Source organism: Zalophus californianus, chromosome 15, assembly GCF_009762305.2.
Source record: "Zalophus californianus isolate mZalCal1 chromosome 15, mZalCal1.pri.v2, whole genome shotgun sequence".
Lineage (NCBI taxonomy): Eukaryota > Metazoa > Chordata > Mammalia > Carnivora > Otariidae > Zalophus > Zalophus californianus.
Genome location: NC_045609.1, coordinates 76,563,137 through 76,581,161, shown reverse-complemented (window position 1 = coordinate 76,581,161; position 18,025 = coordinate 76,563,137). Strand labels below are relative to the sequence as shown.

At 43.1% G+C, this 18,025-nt stretch overlaps 1 protein-coding gene and 1 pseudogene across 4 annotated transcripts in view; one reads left to right on the top strand and one right to left on the bottom strand.

Moving 5' to 3' along the window:
- The window catches only part of DENND10 (DENN domain containing 10), a 20,430-nt gene extending 2,405 nt beyond the window's left edge, over positions 1-18,025 (bottom strand). The window contains exons 1-8 of one of the 4 annotated variants that reach the window (XM_027593280.2): positions 17,876-18,025; positions 15,420-15,616; positions 13,297-13,376; positions 10,092-10,240; positions 8,975-9,086; positions 7,832-7,932; positions 2,975-3,082; positions 1,495-1,589 (exon numbers count right to left, since the gene is read on the bottom strand). In XM_027593280.2, the coding sequence (XP_027449081.1) occupies positions 1,495-1,589; positions 2,975-3,082; positions 7,832-7,932; positions 8,975-9,086; positions 10,092-10,240; positions 13,297-13,376; positions 15,420-15,616; positions 17,876-17,930 (897 nt within the window). In that variant the 5' untranslated portion in view covers positions 17,931-18,025. Of the gene's footprint in view, positions 1-1,494; positions 1,590-2,974; positions 3,083-7,831; positions 7,933-8,974; positions 9,087-10,091; positions 10,241-13,296; positions 13,377-15,419; positions 15,637-17,875 lie in introns of all 4 variants that reach the window. The other 3 variants (XM_027593290.2, XM_027593300.2, XM_027593310.2) reach the window with 3 other exon arrangements.
- On the top strand, positions 3,443-5,631 carry LOC113921897 (annotated as a pseudogene).

Genomic DNA, 18,025 nt, shown 5'->3' with positions numbered 1-18,025 from the left:
AGTCAATGTTTTGCGGCACCAGGGTGGCTGGTTAAGGGCCCGACTCTTAGTTTCGGCTCAGGCCGTGATCTCATGATCTCATGGGTCCTGAGATCAAGCTCCACGTCAGGCTCTCCGATCAGAGGGGAGTCTGCCCCTCCCCCCACTCACTCGCACTCTCTCCCCCAAACAAATCTTAAAAAAAAAAAAGTCAATTTTTTACCCAAATGTTGACAGAGGGATGGATGGGCAATGCGATCCACATGGAAGGAAAGGAGAGTCTCAGTGTTCAGGTCCTTAGGACAAGACCCGCCCACTCTTCCTGGCCAGGGCTGGATGGGCCACCAGCACTGAACAGAAAGAACAGTGCTGCTGGTGGGTTCCCGTCAAAGCCGTGGCTGCTCTCACAGGCTGCCTCCTCAGAGAGCTGTCTGACCCCTTCTCTAACATTCTCTACCTTGACTTCTTGTTCTATCACAGCATTTATCATGGCTCACAGTGATCTGGCTTTTACACTGTTTTCTATTCATCTACTCCACTAAATACAAGACATGAAGGCAGGGGACTTGCTCCCCACAGTATCCCTTGCCCAATGCCTAACAAAGAGTGTTCAATAAATATCTTCCAGGTAAATGAATGAATAAATGGAGAAAAGAGTCATGTCCAAACAGGGGAGTAGGGCATGCTTATCAGAGGGGGCCCCCCAGGTGGCACAAGTGCAGACAATGGCCTCTGGCCAGGCTGCTGGCCCCCATGGGATAACACAAAGGTCTAGATGAGCCAGGGCCCGGGAGAGGCCAGGCTGGAAGTGTATCCCAGGAGAGGAGCAAAGAGCTGGGAACGGGCGCAATGCAAAAAGACAGCAGAGAGGAGACTGGGCAGGCCGCAGCGCAGAGGAGGGGCTTTATCAACCACACGGAGAGCCTTAAACTCTTCAACTATCCCAATCTGGCAAGGGGAGAGGGGCGGGTCCGTATGGACGCCGTGGTCAGCTGGACAGGTAAACCCCATAGACAGGTGGACCCCACAGGCAGCCAGCCCTGCGGGGTGTGATCCCAGAGTCTGCTCACTTTGGCAGGGATCTGATTATATGCTTGCTGATGTTCTGAACACAATACATCAAAGCTAGATTAAGACACTCTCTCTAAATTCCCCGGCTCAGCAGCAACCTTCTCTTTACAATGCGTTCCTCCACAGAAATTCTGCTAGGAGCACAGAATGCACTGGCGGCGCAGAAAAGCATTCCAGACCACTGGGGGGTTACACTTCTCACTACAAACACGGGCCTTCAGCACCAGCCCCCTGTATATATCTGTCCCCGGAGCCTGATAACTCTTTGGCTATGGTGCCCCCCACCTGCTCATCTTCACCAGGGCCATCCCACAGAGCCTCCTCTGAGCATCTGCACCCCTCGCCCAGGCCGCTCAGCGTGGCGCGCACTGCGTGAGCTCTGCCGCACCCCACCCAGCAGCACTACCTCAGGACTCTCAGGAAGTCCGAGGACTGACGACTTACCTGTATAACTTGGCTGTCTGATTTCTCCGGATCTTCTGCAGACTGAACAATGAGCTGGCCAATTTCTTTGTGCAGTTTGCCCATTGTCATGGCCTCTGGTGAGATCAAGCACATGTTATGTGAATATTTACAAGTTTACATAATAAAAACCATGCTGTCTACTTGAAAAGGTAAACAACCACACAGAAGGAACTTTCAAAACAACCGCCAACTCCCGCACTTCCATCTTATTACTGAGCCCACGTAGGACGATGTGCTAGGAGGTGAGGCATAATCACGATTTATACCTCATGTTCCAAAATAAAAACATTTGTTTGTCACTCCAAGGACCAAACTCCATTCGCATAATGCTGGCTGAGATGGGCCCACTTTATAGACTCAGAGAAACCACAGGCAGCAGGGAGATGGCCACCCCTTCTGGTCCTAATGCTTCATCAGTTTAAGTGGCCCGGGCCACCACTAGTTTCCTATCACTTTGGCTTTACAAAAGGCCATGACCTCCATTCCCCTGTGCTTACTGACACATCTTTCAAAAAGATTTTCCACACAGGAGTCACGTTCAGCCCTTGTGCGCTGCTCAACTTCTACACCTGTTTTGATCCTCTGTCCTTCGAGGCGGGGAGCATACTTCCCCTCTCTTAAGTGTGGCCTGGACTTAATGACTTCCTTCTAACAAACAGAACATGGAGGAACTGGCGTATGACTTCTGAGAGCGAGTCATAGAAGGCACCGTGGTCTGTCTCTCGGATCATTCGCTCTTGGGGAAGCCAGCTGTCGTGTCATGAGAACACTCGAGCTGCTCTATGGAGAGGCCCATATGGTGAGGCCTCCTGCTAAAGCCAGGTGAGTTAACTCAGAAGTCGCGCCTCCGGAGGGCTGCAGCACCGGCAGTCATCTTGACTGAATCCCCAGGAGAGACCCCGAGCCAGAACCTCTCAGCTAAGTCAGTCCTGAAACTGAGATAACCAATATTTGCTATTTTAAATCACTAAATTTAGAAGTGATTTGTTATGCAGCAAGAGATCCCTAATACAGCTTGTATAAACAGAGACCTGGAGAAACAAGATAGAGAGGCTATCTTATTAACATACACTGTACGGCCTAAGCACCCCGAATGTATTACTACCATGGCGAGACCCGTAAGAATAAACGTCATGTTCTAGACACAGAAAAATCCTTACAGTTTCAGCACAGCATGCTAAGCAAGCCCTCGAATACCAGTTTTAGAGAATCAGCCTTAAAAATAGAACTGCTTAAGGTAGGCGGGGGGATGGGGGAAATAGGTGAAGGAGATTAAGAGTACACTTATCTTGATGAGCAGTAACATATCGAACTGCTGAGTCACTATATTGTAGAGCTGAAACTAACATGACGCTGTATGGTAACTACACTGGAATTAAAATGTTTCAAAATTAATTAATTTTAAAAAAGTACAACTGCTTGATGACATTTTGTATCAACAACAGAACAGAGAACGAACCTTTTGCAAGTGGAGCAATGGTAATCTCACTATCTGCCAGATTCACAAACACGTCATAGAGGTCTGATCTATTGCTCACCTCCAAGTCCACAAATCCGGCGATGTAACCTGCATTACAAAGATGACCAACATTACTGGAGTAGAAACAAATCCTATTGTGAATGTATCAAAAGAAAACTGAATCTAAAAGCTCATCAGGTGCTTTTCTTCACTGCTTTATTCAGGGTACATCAGCTGTACCCTCTGGCATCTTTTTTTTTTTTTAAGATTTTTTTTATTTATTTAATTGACACAGAGAGAGAAAGACAGCGTGAGAGGGAACACAAGCAGGGGGAGTGGGAGAGGGAGAAGCAGGCTCCCCACTGAGCAGGGAGCCCGATGCGGGGCCCGATCCCAGGACCCTGGGATCATGACCCAAGCCGAAGGCAGACACTTAACGACTGAGCCACCCAGGCGCCCCTCTAAATTTTTTTCTTAATTTGTTTAAGATTGTTTAAGTTGTTTAACCAACTGAGCCACCCGGCATTTCTTAAGACTTCACTATCGGCAGTTGCCTGAAGAAGCTCATACAACTCTAAATGACCCCAAACTAGATTTTGGTGTCAAGGAAGAAGGCATTTACTTTTCAGTCATTGCTATTCAGGTCAAGAATGATGCCGAGGCAGAGGCGGCAAGGGTTCTCTGGACGACTGGTCCCCGTTTAGGTCTTTGTCTCTAAGAAACCACAGCCAAACACACCTGGCTTTCTCAGGGACAGCATGCTGGGAGCAGCATCATCCTTCACCGGTTTCAGATGTGATACAATTAATGCTCAAGGACTCTCTCTGTCTTCTCTGCACTGGGAGCAGTTCTCCTGCCACAGCCCCTCATGCCCTGAAAATGTCCGCCTGTGCCAAGTTCATCTCTACCCCCTTCTTGGTCAGGGGCACCTCTCAGCTGTTGAGCCCATCACTGTCTGCAGCGGTGCTAAAACCACCGGAGACACCGACAGATGAGAGCTTCAGCAGTGTGGCAGCCCCACGTCCCGGGACCTCACTTATTCCTAGCCGCAGCTTCCAAACCAGCGCCATTGCAACAGATGTCGACATAGCAGCCAAGTTCATTGGGGCTGGGGCTGCCATGGTAGGGGTGGCTGGCTCTGGGGCTGGAAATGGGACTGTGTTTGGGGGCCTCATCACTGGTTATGACAGGAATCCCTCTCTGAAGCAACAGCTCGTCTCCTACGCCATTCTGGGCTTTGCCCTCCCAGAGGCCATGGGGCTCTTGTGCTCTCGTGATGGCAGCCTTTCTCATCCTCTTCACCACCTCCCAGAGGTCTTTCTCCCGAGTCTCGTCTGCCCTGTATATTCCTTTTCCTATACCTCTCCAGGCAGCCTGGGGAAAGTGGTTGGCTCAGGGTGTGACAGAGGAAAGACAAATAAATACTGTATTAATAAAAAAAAAAATTATTTTAAGAAATTAAAAAAAAGGAAGAAGAAACAATAAATGCTCAAGGAATCAGGGCAACTCAAGAATTAGCAGACCTTTGGAACTGAGGCTAAAACAACAGCTACCAGACTTTTCAGATTTCAATCAGCAGTACAATTAAAAACAAAAAAAAAATTTTTTTGAGGACCAATTTATCAATGCTAAAGTTTTGCTTTACCAAAAGAAAACATTTAAAAAATAACAGCAACAAAAACAAAAAACTAACTGCAGGCCAGCCAGCCACAGACTCACTCACATGAGAAAATATGACATTTGACAGAAATGGACAGATTACTGGAGAAAAGAGGACTCCATTCACTAAGTAGTCCTGGGCCAAGTGGCTTTCCAACTGGGAAAAAAAATCCCAAACTCACTACAAAAAAAGTAGTTCTAGGTACATTGAAGGCTTAAATGGGGAAGAAAAAACACTTTCTAAATGTCTACGAAATATGCTTCTACCCTTGGTATAAAGATTTTCTTACACAAAATATAAAAACTAAAGTCATAAAAGAAAAGTTTAATAAATTCCAGCACATTAAAATTAGGACTTCTAGAGTGAGGGGATGGGCAAAATGGGTGAAGGAGATGAAGAGGTACAAACTTCCAGTTATAAAATAAATAAGTCACAGGGATGAAAAGTACAGCACAGGGAATATAGTCAATAATATTGTAATAACTTAATAGGGTGACAGATGGTGAGTAAATTTATTATGGTGAATGTTTCATAATGGATATAATTGTCGAATTACTACTTTGTATACCTGAAACTCATAACACATGTCAACAATACATCAATTAATAACAAAAACCCAGGGGAAAAAAAACATGAGGGACACAAGGTAAAACAAGATTATAAAATGTTCACAAATGTTGAAGTTGGGTGACAAGCATATGAAGCACATTATACTTAATAAAAAGTCTAAAAAAATAAATTTCTATTTGTTATATCATGAGAATAAATAAAAAATCCACAAACTCAGAGATTTTTTTTTGAAGTATAGATAACCGACAATGGATTCATATCCTGAATATATAAGGAATTTCTATGAATCAATAAGAAAAACAACCCAATGTAAAAATATGTAAAACATAGTTATTTTGTAGAAGAGGAAACACAAATGGCAAAAACAGAAATATGTTTAACCTCGTTAGGAATCAAGAGAATACAAATTAAAGCACATGAAATATCACTGTACAGCCACCAAGTTGGCAAACATTTTATTTTACTTATTTATTTATTTCTTTTAAAGACTTTGTTTATTTGACAGAGAGACACAGCGAGAGAGGGAACACAAGCAGGGGGAGTGGGAGAGGGAGAAGCAGGCTTCCCGCCGAGCAGGGAGCCCGATGTGGGGCTCGATCCCAGGATCCTGGGACCATGACCTGAGCCGAAGGCAGACGCCTAACGACTGAGCCACCCAGGCGCCCCAGTTGGCAAACATTTTAAAGTTTGACAGTAACCAATTGTTGTTGATACATGAAGCAATGGGACCTCTCCTACACTGGTAAGAGGGTAAATTGGTACAATTTTTGAGGAAAACATTTGGCATTACCCTGCAGCTTGAGGATCTGCTTGCCTTATAACCCAGAAATTCTACTTCCTGACGTATAACCTAGAGTTAGTCTTACATGTGTGCATCAAGAGACCCATAATAAGAATGCCTGTAGCATGGGCGCCTGGGTGGCTCAGTCATTAAGCATCTGCCTTCGGCTCAGGTCATGATCCCGGGGTCCTGGGATCGAGCCCCGCATCGGGCTCCCTGCTCAGCGGGGAACCTGCTTCTCCCTCTCCCACTCCCCCTGCTTGTGCTTCCTCTCTCGCTGTGTCTCTCTCAAATAAATAAAATCTTAAAAAAAAAAAAAAAAGAATGCCTGTAGCAGCACTGTTTTTAAAAGTGAAAAATGAGAGGGATGCCTGGGTGGCTCAGTCCACTGAGTGACTGGCTCTTGATTTAGGCTCAGGTCATAATCTCAGGGTCCTGGGATTGAGCCCTGCATCGGGCTCCACACTCAGTGGGGAGTCTGCTTGAGATTCTTTCCCTCTGCCCTCTCCACCTGCCCCTTTCTCTTTCTCTCTCTCTCTCTCTCTCTCCCTCTCTCTGAAGTAGATAAATAAATCTTATAAATAAATAAGGAGAAAAGTCTGAGTGAATAAACTATGGTATATCACTTAGTGGGATCCTATATAGCAGTGAAAATGAATGAGACTACAAATATCCACATGAAAATACAAAATCCTACAAAAATACTGTTAAGCAAAAATAAAACAAAAACCAAAACACAGGCCACAGAAGAATTCATATATCATGAATCCACATATATAAAGTTAGTTTAGTAAAACTAAACAATATATTATTTAGAGCTATGTGTTTCTATGTATGGGGCTAGAGGAAGGGAGTGAGGAATGAGATGGGAAGGCACGTGAGATGCTTCAAAGTACAGATAGGATTCTACTTTTTCATCTCTGGTGAGTCTGTGAGTGTTCTTTTAATTTTTTTATAACTTGCATAAATATTGCATTTTGGTTTATATGTAAGAAATTTTTCATAATTGAAAAAGCAACAACAAAAGCCCCTACCATCTATCATTATCATTATCACTTTATGAAAGAATCTTTTTTTTTTCAAGATTTTTATTTATTTGACAGAGAGAGAGAGACAGTGAGAGAGGGAACACAAGCAGGGGGAGAGGGAGAGGGAGAAGCAGGCTTCCCACTGAGCAGGGAGCCCGATGCGGGGCTCGATTCCAGGACCCTGGGATCATGACCTGAGCCGAAGGCAGTCGCTTAACGACTGAGCCCCCCAGGCGCCCCTATGAAAGAATCTTTTAAGACCATAAAAGTATAAAGGGCATGATCACCTTAAATTTAAAGAAAAACAAAAGACTATGTCACCACAAGATTAGAATTCCTACAGATATAAATAATACTGTTATTAAATTATTCTCAGAATCTTACGATTAAAAATTTTTATACAGGTATAAAAACGTCATTAAAAATAATTTTATTTTTCCTTTGAGAAAAAACATGCAAAGGCTCAAAATAAAGTCTAAGTCAAATCACTGATAGGGAAACTTTTATAAAATTAGAATTTTGCAAGTTAAAAATAAATCGTATTTTGGTGATGGTTGTACAACAAAGTAAAATGTACTTAGTGCCTCTGAATTATATACTTAAAGACGATTATGATGGTAAATTTTGTATTATGGATATTTTACTGCAATATTTTTAAAAATTAAAAATAATTTTTTTAAGGAAAAAGAATTGGGTGCATTTACCAAAGGAATAACTAATCATCATTATTCCCTTTAGGAATGCAAAAATACTCCCCCAAACCAACAACAAGCCTGGATAAAGCCAAGGCTCTCATCCCCTGAGATGCTGTCGTCTACCTGGGCACATCCGCAGGGCTTCCAGCTCATCGGCATCCAGGTGCACGTAGGAATGAAGTATGGTCCAGTCCTGTCGATGCCACACCAGGGCAGGCAGAGTCCTAGGGAATTAAGGCAAGAACTCAAATGGCTGCCGGCCCACACCTGACTCAGCCCACCCTCCTTCCTCTTCTTCCCCAGGAGGAAACTGGCTATCAGAAACAGAGAGGAGAACGAAAGCTAAACGTGCCAAAACCTCCAGGCTTCAAGTTAAAGTAATGAAATGTTTTAGGGGCGCCCGGGTGGCTCAGTCAGTTAAGCGTCTTGCCTTCAGCTCAGGTCATGATCCCAGGGTCCTGGGATCGAGCCCCGTAGTGGGCTCCACGCTCAGTGTGAAGTCTGCTTGTCCCTCTTCCTCCCACCCCCGCATCTGTGCTCTCTTTCTCTCAAATACATAAGTAAAATCTTAAAGAAAAAGAAGAAAGAGTCTGTGGTAAAAGTGAAAAAATGAATTACTTAAAACAGGGGTCAGGAAACTGTTACCATGGATTGGCTGTTTGTGTTTACACATAAAGTGTAACCAGAACACAGGCGTGTTCATTCATTTACTTATGCAGTTGGGTGGTTGGGACAGACCCTATGGCCTACAAGCCTAAAATATTTACTGTCTGGCAAGGAAACAGTTAAACTCCTTGCTCTAAAGTATTCATACTTCTAAATTTAAAGAAGAATCTGCCTAAATTCAGTGGCCTCGAACTACTAAATCTTACCTGACACATTAGACCAAAATGGCATTTTACCCACAGCCTAACACATTCTATTTATACCAAATGTGCAACAAAACAGAGCACACAGGAACACAGACTGCCCCATACTGGCTGCCAACAAAGCCTCCACTTTTTTTTTTTTAAGATATTTTTATTTTATTTTATTTTATTTTAAAATTTTATTTATTTATTTGAGAGAGAGAGAGAATGAGAGAGAGAGAGAGCACGAGAGGGAAGAGGGTCAGAGGGAGAAGCAGACTCCCTGCTGAGCAGGGAGCCCGATGTGGGACTCAATCCCGGGACTCCAGGATCATGACCTGAGCTGAAGGCAGTCGCTTAACCAACTGAGCCACCCAGGCGCCCAAAGCTTCCACTTTTTAATGACCAGAAACAATACCTGGTGAACTCCTGGACAGCTTCTATTTTGGGGTGATAGACGACAATTCTTTTCTTTAGCATCAGCGCTGTGTGTAAGATAACAGTTTCCATTCCAAACTGAGATACAATATCTTAAAACACAAGAAATTAAAATATTACTGCATTAAATAATAACATTGCTATTGGAAAGGATTCTTTGTATTTACAGAGATTCTTTTCTATATACAGAATACAGAAATATTTTCAATACAGAGAACAAAGAAAAGAAGTACCTTATGCCCTTGATGGGCATAGAAATCCCTATCTGCTCCCTAGGGTGGATGCTATAGCAGCCTCAACCTGCCCCCCAAAGGACTCTGTGCTGGATGCAGAGATGAAGCCAGAGCCACAAGAAAGCAGAAGAAATGATAGGAAGGGAACCAGCTTCTTTCTGTCATGAGAAATCCTTACGTTTTAAAAAAAAGTTCACCAACACCCTCCCCCTCCCCCACACACATACACACGTCATGACTTAGGTCCTTCTGAGATAGCTGGACAAACCTAACACGCCAACAGGGATGCTTTGAAACGGTACAGAACAGGAGGAGCAAGGGCAAACACGGCGCTGCGGGAGGACAAGAATGACAGCTAGCATGACCCTCCAAGCTCCCCTCTCCTCCCTTTTAAGGACCTTGCAGTCTGTGGCTCGGCCCCGCACTGCCATTTGGGGTGTTCCAGCTAGGAGAGAAAGGTGGGGAATTAAGAAGAAACGCTGGGTCAGGGGCTGGAGCTCTCCACGTGGAAGAAGTAACTGCTAAAATGGAAGGAAAGAAAAACTATGGAAGTCAGTGGAGACTCAAGCCGTGAGATTCAGCTTACTTGTGAGAGAACATTTCTATATGAAATGTCAGAATCCCATGGGGAGGACCCCCAAAAAATGTGCTCTCCTAAACAGAATTCTAATCAAATAAGGCAAATGTAGAAGTTGAATTACCCTCCTGTTTAACAAATAAATATTACATAGATGAAAGTATATAGGAAGATGGAATATCAGTCTAATGAGGATTGCCCTGGGCTTGGGGATATTACTGTTGTTGGGATGGAACTATCTGGGATGGGTTTTTGTTCTGTGCCTTTTTTTTTTTTTTTTTTTTTACCTTTGATGGAGCCTGCAAGATATGCCTTTCGAGCATCAAAATCCTTGCTAAGGAAAGAGCCATTTTCTTCACTCTGGCATATCCCCTTTGTGAGAACTGCAATGTAACTCTCCATCATTTTAACTGGGCTCCCATGTTTCAGGTACATTCTGTAAGAAAAGACAAAAAGCAACCATGCTTTTATTCAGCATGAACCACATGGAGCAATGCAAACCAAGGCTACTTATGGGTCCTTACTACAAAATCTAAGTCAACTTGCTAATATACTTCTGAATGCCTGAATCTTTTCATGATATGACTACTTCTAGAATTTAGTTTGAAAATGTATCAAAAAAATAACCACTCGAGAGACTTTCAACAATTCCCGGAAGGTGGCTTTCTCCTTCCATCTGGGGAAGTCTGCTATCGTCCACTCAGTCAGGAGAATGAGCTGTGGACTTTCTGAGGCCCCATTATTCTTAAAAATATGGCATACTTATCTCTCTGTATGTCTTAACGTTCACAAATAGTTTCTAGTCCAAACAACTCTATCTTATTGCTGGGACTTCCTTTGACAAGGAAGGAGTTTTGCATTGTTCATAGAGAAAGCACTAATTATAGAACCTGTATTTATTATTAGAGTTACCAGAGGTGGCTATATTTAGATAATTAAGAAACCAAACTCCTTTACGTTTCTGGTGATAAATGCACTCTAGATATATTCATCATCAAGTTCCAGAAAATGCTGACAGGAAACTGGCTGCATTTATAGCTCATATGTGAAATCAGTCCTAAAATCAGTTCCCCTAAAATCTCTTCCTGTGAATAACTAAATCTAAATTGTGCCTGAGAAGCAGGACTGGGCCTACTTGGGTCTTTTCGTAGCTAAAAGGGTAGAAAACTGGAAAGAAAATAAAATCATGGTTTAAAACAGATCAAACTGAAAATCATATTTATTGTACATTAAGTGAAGAAAAGCAAGTGTTTTAACTACTAACCAAATTTTGTCAATCATCGTGTTTTTTGAGAAATTGAGAAAAAAAAGGTAGAGAACAATGAATATGGTAAGCTACCATATATATATATAAGATAATCAAACCCATGAACTCACACACACATTTCTATATGGAGAAAACATCTCCATTTGGAGGTTGGGAATAGGGGAAAGAAGGGACTTAGTTTTCATTGTATACCTTTCTGTATTGTTTGTAATTTTCTACTATGTGCTTACATTACAACCACCGAACAAACAAACAACACACCATTAAAACTGTAAAATAGATAACAATATGCAGTAATGGAGAAGAGAAACATAGGAAGAGTAATAAATAGGGTAAGACTACTTTTTCCATGACAACCTGGGCCATGAAATACTGAACAGAGGGAGGAATTCCCCTAAAATCATTGTGTAGGAAAACCACAAAGTGCAACTAAGGGGAACCTATTCAGATGGGATGGCCACAGGCTGTCACACGGGGCATGGACAACTGACTCCAAGTGTGCAGGCAACCCAGGTTCTCTGCCATGGCCACTAGCTGGAGGGACAAGAAGATGAAGGGGGTCATGGCAAATGACCTGGACCCCACACAGGGAATGAACCTCTTAATGTGGGCTTCCCACTGCCACTGTGAGCAGCAATCTGTAGAAGGCGTGCCTGCCCGCCCCTCTCCCCAGAGATGGAAGAGAGCCCCTCCACGGTAACCTCAGCATCACTGAAAAGTGTTGGTCTATGTGCCTGTGCACACAGACACGTTAGTGAGGAGAGTTAAGTGTGTTTGCATGTGTGTGTACGTGTGTGTGCATGTGTGCGTGCAGGAGTGTGTGGGTATGAACACATGCGAGGGCAAGTGCAGTAAGGGGTAGGGGGCAGAGGAGGTGGCTGCCAATAGCTTTGAGTCCTCATTTCTCCTAAACTGTGACAGGAGAAGCGTCCAGAATGCAACGTCATGGCGCTACAGAAGGTGAGGAACCCTTCCGGCTTCCTCTTGGGCAGGAAGTGAGGTCTAAAGCAACCTTACAGTCTGGGCCCCAGGATATTTCCCAGTGAATTCACTGGGTAACCTAACCTTGACCCAATCCAACGAAATGAGAGTCCAGTGTTTGTTCAAAAACAACTTTGCAGTGTTTTTAGCTCATGGCTTCTAGACGGTGTCTCTTCTTAATGATAATCTCCTTTTGTGTCAGTGCCACAGTAGAAGACAACTGTTTATATTCCACAGTGAACTATATACCTGGAACTTATGAGAGCAAGAAGCCTCTCTTATCATAGCTGGCTGCAAAACCAGTAAAACTTCATTTTGTCAAAATATAACCTACCTGAAACCCTTAAGTAATGAGAAAGTAGACTTCCATTATAGATATGTATACATGAATGTTCATACACAAAAATGGCAAAAAAAAAAAAAAAAAGCAACCATTTATCAGGCTTATAGTGAGAAAAACAAAAACAACCCCCTTTACCCCCACCCCAAAACTACTTATTGGGCATAAGCCTGAGGGCTGATGTTGTAATATGTCACATTAGAATTACAAGTCTATCTAGTGACAACAATATTAAAAAAAAACAGAACCTCTCAAAGCCCTGATTAAGGAAAAACCAATGTCCCTAACATATAAGAAAGATTTCATTAACTCTACTGCATATACTTACCAAGGCAACAAAGCAGGTTGGTATATTTTACATAATTTTTTTCAATAGCTGGAATGAAACTAAAGTTTACCTGAATCACAATTAACCAATTAATCAGATTCTCAGCTTCTCAGCATTCTAGCTAAGAAATATTTTCCTGTACTTTAGCATAATTCAAAATGCCTGTTAATTTTCCCCAAAATGACTCCCACACACAGACTTTGACACATATGAACCAGCTTATCACTTCACCAGCACTTTTAACTTATCCATCCTGCTAAGGGAAGTTCTAAATTGGAATTGGGTAGAAGCAGCAGACCAAAAGCGGCAAGTGACTCAAAATCCCCAGGAACTGCAATAGTTGTGTAAACTGCTTTTTCTCCTCCCTTCCACCATTTTCCCAAATAAGAGGAGCAGTGTCATCAAAGCAGAAGAGAAAGTTCCTCTTTACAAAACAGTTTCTGGAGGGCAAGTAAAGATTAAGGTGGGGAGGCAGAGGGCTGAAATTTGCTTCCTTGGTGTAGAAATCTGCTATGTAACTATTGAGTAAGATCTTCATTTTTGTATGATAGCATTTAATACAATTTTCATACAGACCTACACAATATCCTAGTGAAGGCGGCATATTTCTCTGGGTTAAAATCTTTGGCGGTCAGAACAATAGAAAAATGAGTCACCTGTCCAAAAGAAACAAAAAAGTATACTTTTTAAAGACACTTTCACAGATTTAATTTTTATTACTATATTCTAGCAAACCTCTGTACAAGACAGACCGGCATTAAAAGGAAAAGATTAAAATGTAACCAAGTTTTCACTTGCTTCTTTATACTTTTATGCTTATATACACATGCATATAAATGACATATATATACATAAATATTTAACTTCCTAGATAAGAATGTAATACTTTCAGAGTTAAAATTTTTTCAAAAACGCAAATATATTTCAAGTATCAAAAATGTGAGTTTTCATTTAAAGTCCCCTAACCTCATCAAAGCAGAATTAGAAATGCTATTAGACTTACCAATTTATCAGCTATTAATTAATGAAACAGAAGGATAGAAAACAAAAATACATACAGTAAAAATCACACAGTTCCTTGGGGTGCCTGGGTGGCTTAGTTGGTTAAGTGTCTGCCTTTGGCTCAAGTCATGATCCCAGGGTCCTAGGATTGAGTCCTGCATTAGGCTCCTTGCTCAGCAGGAGCCTGTTTCTCCCTCTGCCTCTGCCCCTCCCCCTTCTCGTGCTCTCTCTCTCCTCTCAAAGAAATAAAATCTTAAAGAAAAAAAATCACACAGTTCCTGAAATAGTCAATTCTCTGTAGAATGCCATATAGTGTAAAGGACTATTACAAGCTTCATTTATCTATATGCCTCTATTATTATAAATATAAATTTCTGCTAATCACATACCTATTATTTCAATTAATGAGACAAAATTCAGAACATCATAAAAAGTAAAGCATTTAAGAAATTTATGAATTTAAGAAAATTATTCATTATGAGTAGTATGATTTTTAGAAATCATATTTTGAAGTGTAAGAACTATCTCTACATCTTGCTATTTTTCAAATCTGAAAAACAGATTTGAAATCAATGTTGCTATTGTTTGGCAGACTATAGGCAAAACAGAGATAAATCTACTTGAGGCTACATTAAGACCTCTCAGCAAGAACTTAACGAACATAAACCAAAGCTTTTATAACACAATGAGAACTATCTTTTTTGCAAATTTACATTTTCTAGCTATGAATCTGTTTCATCTTAAACCTCTAGAAGTTTTATTATTTTTGTAAAGATTTTATTTATTTATTTTGAGAGAGAGAGAATGCGCATGTGGGGGGGGGCGATGTGGCAGAGGGAGAGAAGCAGACTCCCTGCTGAGCAGGGAGCCTGCCTTTGGGCTCGATCTCAGGACCCTGAGATCATGACCTGAGCCAAAATCAAGAGTCAGACACTTAACTGACTGAGCCACCCAGGCGCCCCAAACCTCTAGCAGTTTTAAATAGTTGCCTTCCTGTTATTTTAAATGGAATTCCTTACATTTAAACTGGTATCTTGGACATGCTTCATATAGTCTGGTTATTGGTTATAAAAGTTGCCCTGGAAGGTAAAGGAAGTTCCCACCCAGAAACACACCAGGAGTTTAGCCACTTTCTAATATTTCTTTTCTTTGAAAAAAACGTGCTGGCTGCTTGGGATTAGGAAAGCCCACAATGACCACATACTGGTTTTCAACATGTCACATTGATACTGTTCGTATCAAATGACACACACAAAAAGCTTACTGAATACATGAGTTTCCTTAATTCTCCTTTCTATTCTTAATATATCCTTACCATCCACAAATGAAACAAGTTTTCTTAATTATGCCAAGGATAATTTTATCCTTTAAAATAGTTTTTAATTATAGAAAAATGATTCTTTCCATTTTTATTAATCAGAGTCATGACTTTGAAAGTTCTTCTACATTTCTACTCCAAAAGAGTATAACCTGGAAAGGGCTTCACTATACCAGCCACAGGGTCAGTCATAAAATATACACCAACAAATGTTTACAGAATAAATGAGTGAAACCTGAAAGGGAACAATCCCAGTGAAAATCATATTTAGTATTTTTCAAAAGTGTATGTGAATGATAATGTCAAAAGCTAAGAGCGACTGGAATAATGTGACATCACGTTAATTATTTTTGGTTGTTTGACCTTTATGCAGTCATACCTTTATCAAAACTGAAGAATCTGGAACTTCGATTGTTGTGATATAAAACCATGTTCTTCTGTACTGACCAAAGATGAAGGGATGGAGAAGTTTGCTCTCATCTGTAAGGCAGCATTTTCTCAGCAGTAAATTCTTTAAAGTAGCTGTCGTGGAAGGATAACACCACACCCACAGAACTTCTCCATTTGTGTCCTTTTCTACGGTGGAAAGATGGTCACTGTGAGAATGTCAAACAGCAGCAAGGAAGTGAATTGATTGGTTACTCAGAAGCACTTAGTGGAATCAGTTTTAACATCCCATTTTACAAAGCATCCCTGAGCACGTGTGACCCCAAATTCCCACCTACCTCTACTGGTCAAATTATCTAGCTCTCCTGATCTTGAGTTTTAGGCCACCTGATTAAAAAGCTTTTATAACAAATCATGAACGAATATTTAGCCTTACAGCTTTGGTAGAGGTCTTCCCCTTTACCCTTCCCCTCCCACACAAATTCTCATAAACTCATCATTTTATTTTTATCTATTGAGAAAGATCTTTAATAAATACATAGTAAGGGTTTGTTAAAAACAAAACTGGGGATGAAGAAAATGGTGAAACGTTACTGCTTGTGCAAATTCTGTATTTAAAATAGTAACAGTAATACTAATAATGGTTATGCCGTCATGTATGTAGTTTCATCATCAAAGTGAACACCTCAATAATGGAGCCAAACTTTAGAAAAACAGTTATTGCACATATAGCAGTAAAGATGCAAATTTTGATCTATTCTATAGATTTTAAAAAACAATTTTATTATGAAAAATACCAAGCATTTAGAAAAGAGAATTTTAAAAAACGAATTCCCCCATCTCCATCATTCAGCGCCAGCAACTACACACACCTGGCTCCTCCTCGTTTCATAAGGGGGAGAGAGAGCTCTCCCCCGCCATTATTTTTTTTTTTTTTTAAAGATTTTATTGAGAGAGGGAGCGACCATATGAGAGGGGGTAGGGTCAGAGGGAGAAGCAGGCTCCCTGCTGAGCTGGGAGCCCGATGTGGGACTTGATCCCGGGACTCCAGGATCATGACCCCAGCCGAGGGCAGTCGCTTAACCAACTGAGCCACCCAGGCGCCCCTCCCCCACCATTATTTTGAAGCAAATCCCTTTCAAATCCGTGTCCACATGAAAAATACAAAACCTGCTGAATTGAAAGTGATAAGTCATCTTCGTCTTTGCTGTTACCAGATAAAGTCAGAATTTAACCCAACCTCAATCAGAAGTACCTTCAAGTAGGACTAAGATGCCTGAAATAATTAGTTTTTGTTTTGAAGCAGTTTTTAAAATCACACCAGACATAAATACAGGAAGCCATTCCCAGATAAATGCACTCCTTTGAGACACTGAAAATATAGACAGTTTTGCTAAACGCAAGCAATGTTCTTCTACACTAGAGGAACAGAATGTTTAGGTGTTTGTAAAAATCTCAATAGACTATTATTTCAAAGGACAATGGCACGGAGGGAACCGACAGACAGTCATTCAAGCCACCCGGTGCTCGCTGCCGCCTATGGGATAAATGGTTCCTTGAAACACCCAACCCTGAAACACTGCACACGGCTCAGGCACACCCAAAGATCCCAACGTACTTCCTCAACCACTATTTCCTCAAAACTAACCGGGACCCCACCGTATGAGATTATGTGGACACTCCGGCTACATGCATGAGCTTTATCTTACGATGCAGGATTCCTCCACTGGTAGGAGTTAGGGCTCCGCGGCTAGACTAGCAAGGGTCCCAAACCTGGCTCCACCACTTCCTAGCGTGCGTCCGGCACAAATGACAACCTGGGCTTCCATCTGCTTCTCCAAAATGTGGCCATCAAACATTACCTACACCCCCCGGAGCCGTGGCAGAAGTTTAACGGGAGGTAATTCGTGCATAATGCTCAGTACTCGGGCTGGCACAGTTAGCCACCGAGACTCGAGCCGCTCAACCACATAATCTGGGCCAGCCCGGGGTAGGGCAGGCAGTCACGCGTGGCTCTCCCAAGCTCCGAGGTCGGCCCCGCAGCCTCCCAGCTGCGCGGCCCTGGACCCGCTCTCCGCCCAGCCCCCGCCCCGCCTGTGCAGCGGCCCCCTTGCAGCCGCCGGAGCTCGGTCACTCTCGATGTCCGGGCTCGTTTGCAGCACGGGGCGTCCGGGAGGAGGCCCGGGGTCCCTCCGCCCCGCTGCCCGGCCCGGGCGGGTCCCACGCGAGACCGCAGGCGGATGGGCCCAGGGCGACTGACCGAGTCCCCGCGCCGAGAAGGCCGGGCCCCGCAGCCCCCGGCCCAGGCCCAACAGACGGGACCGCGACCTCCGCACCGCGGGCGGCGCGGGAGGCCGCGGGAGCAGAGACCACCCCAGCCCAGGCGGAGGCGGAGGCGGAGGCGGAACTGGGGCGCGGGCCTGCGGGGCAGGGCGCCTTCGTCCTCACCGATCAGGCCGACTCCGAGCATCAGCTGAGTGTCCACCGCCTCAGCCGCAGCCATTTTTCAGCGCCGCCGCCGCCGCCGCCGCCGCCGCAGCAGCTCACCGCTCCCAGCAGCCCGCTCGCAGGCCCGCCCCTGCTCCGGGGCAACGCTCA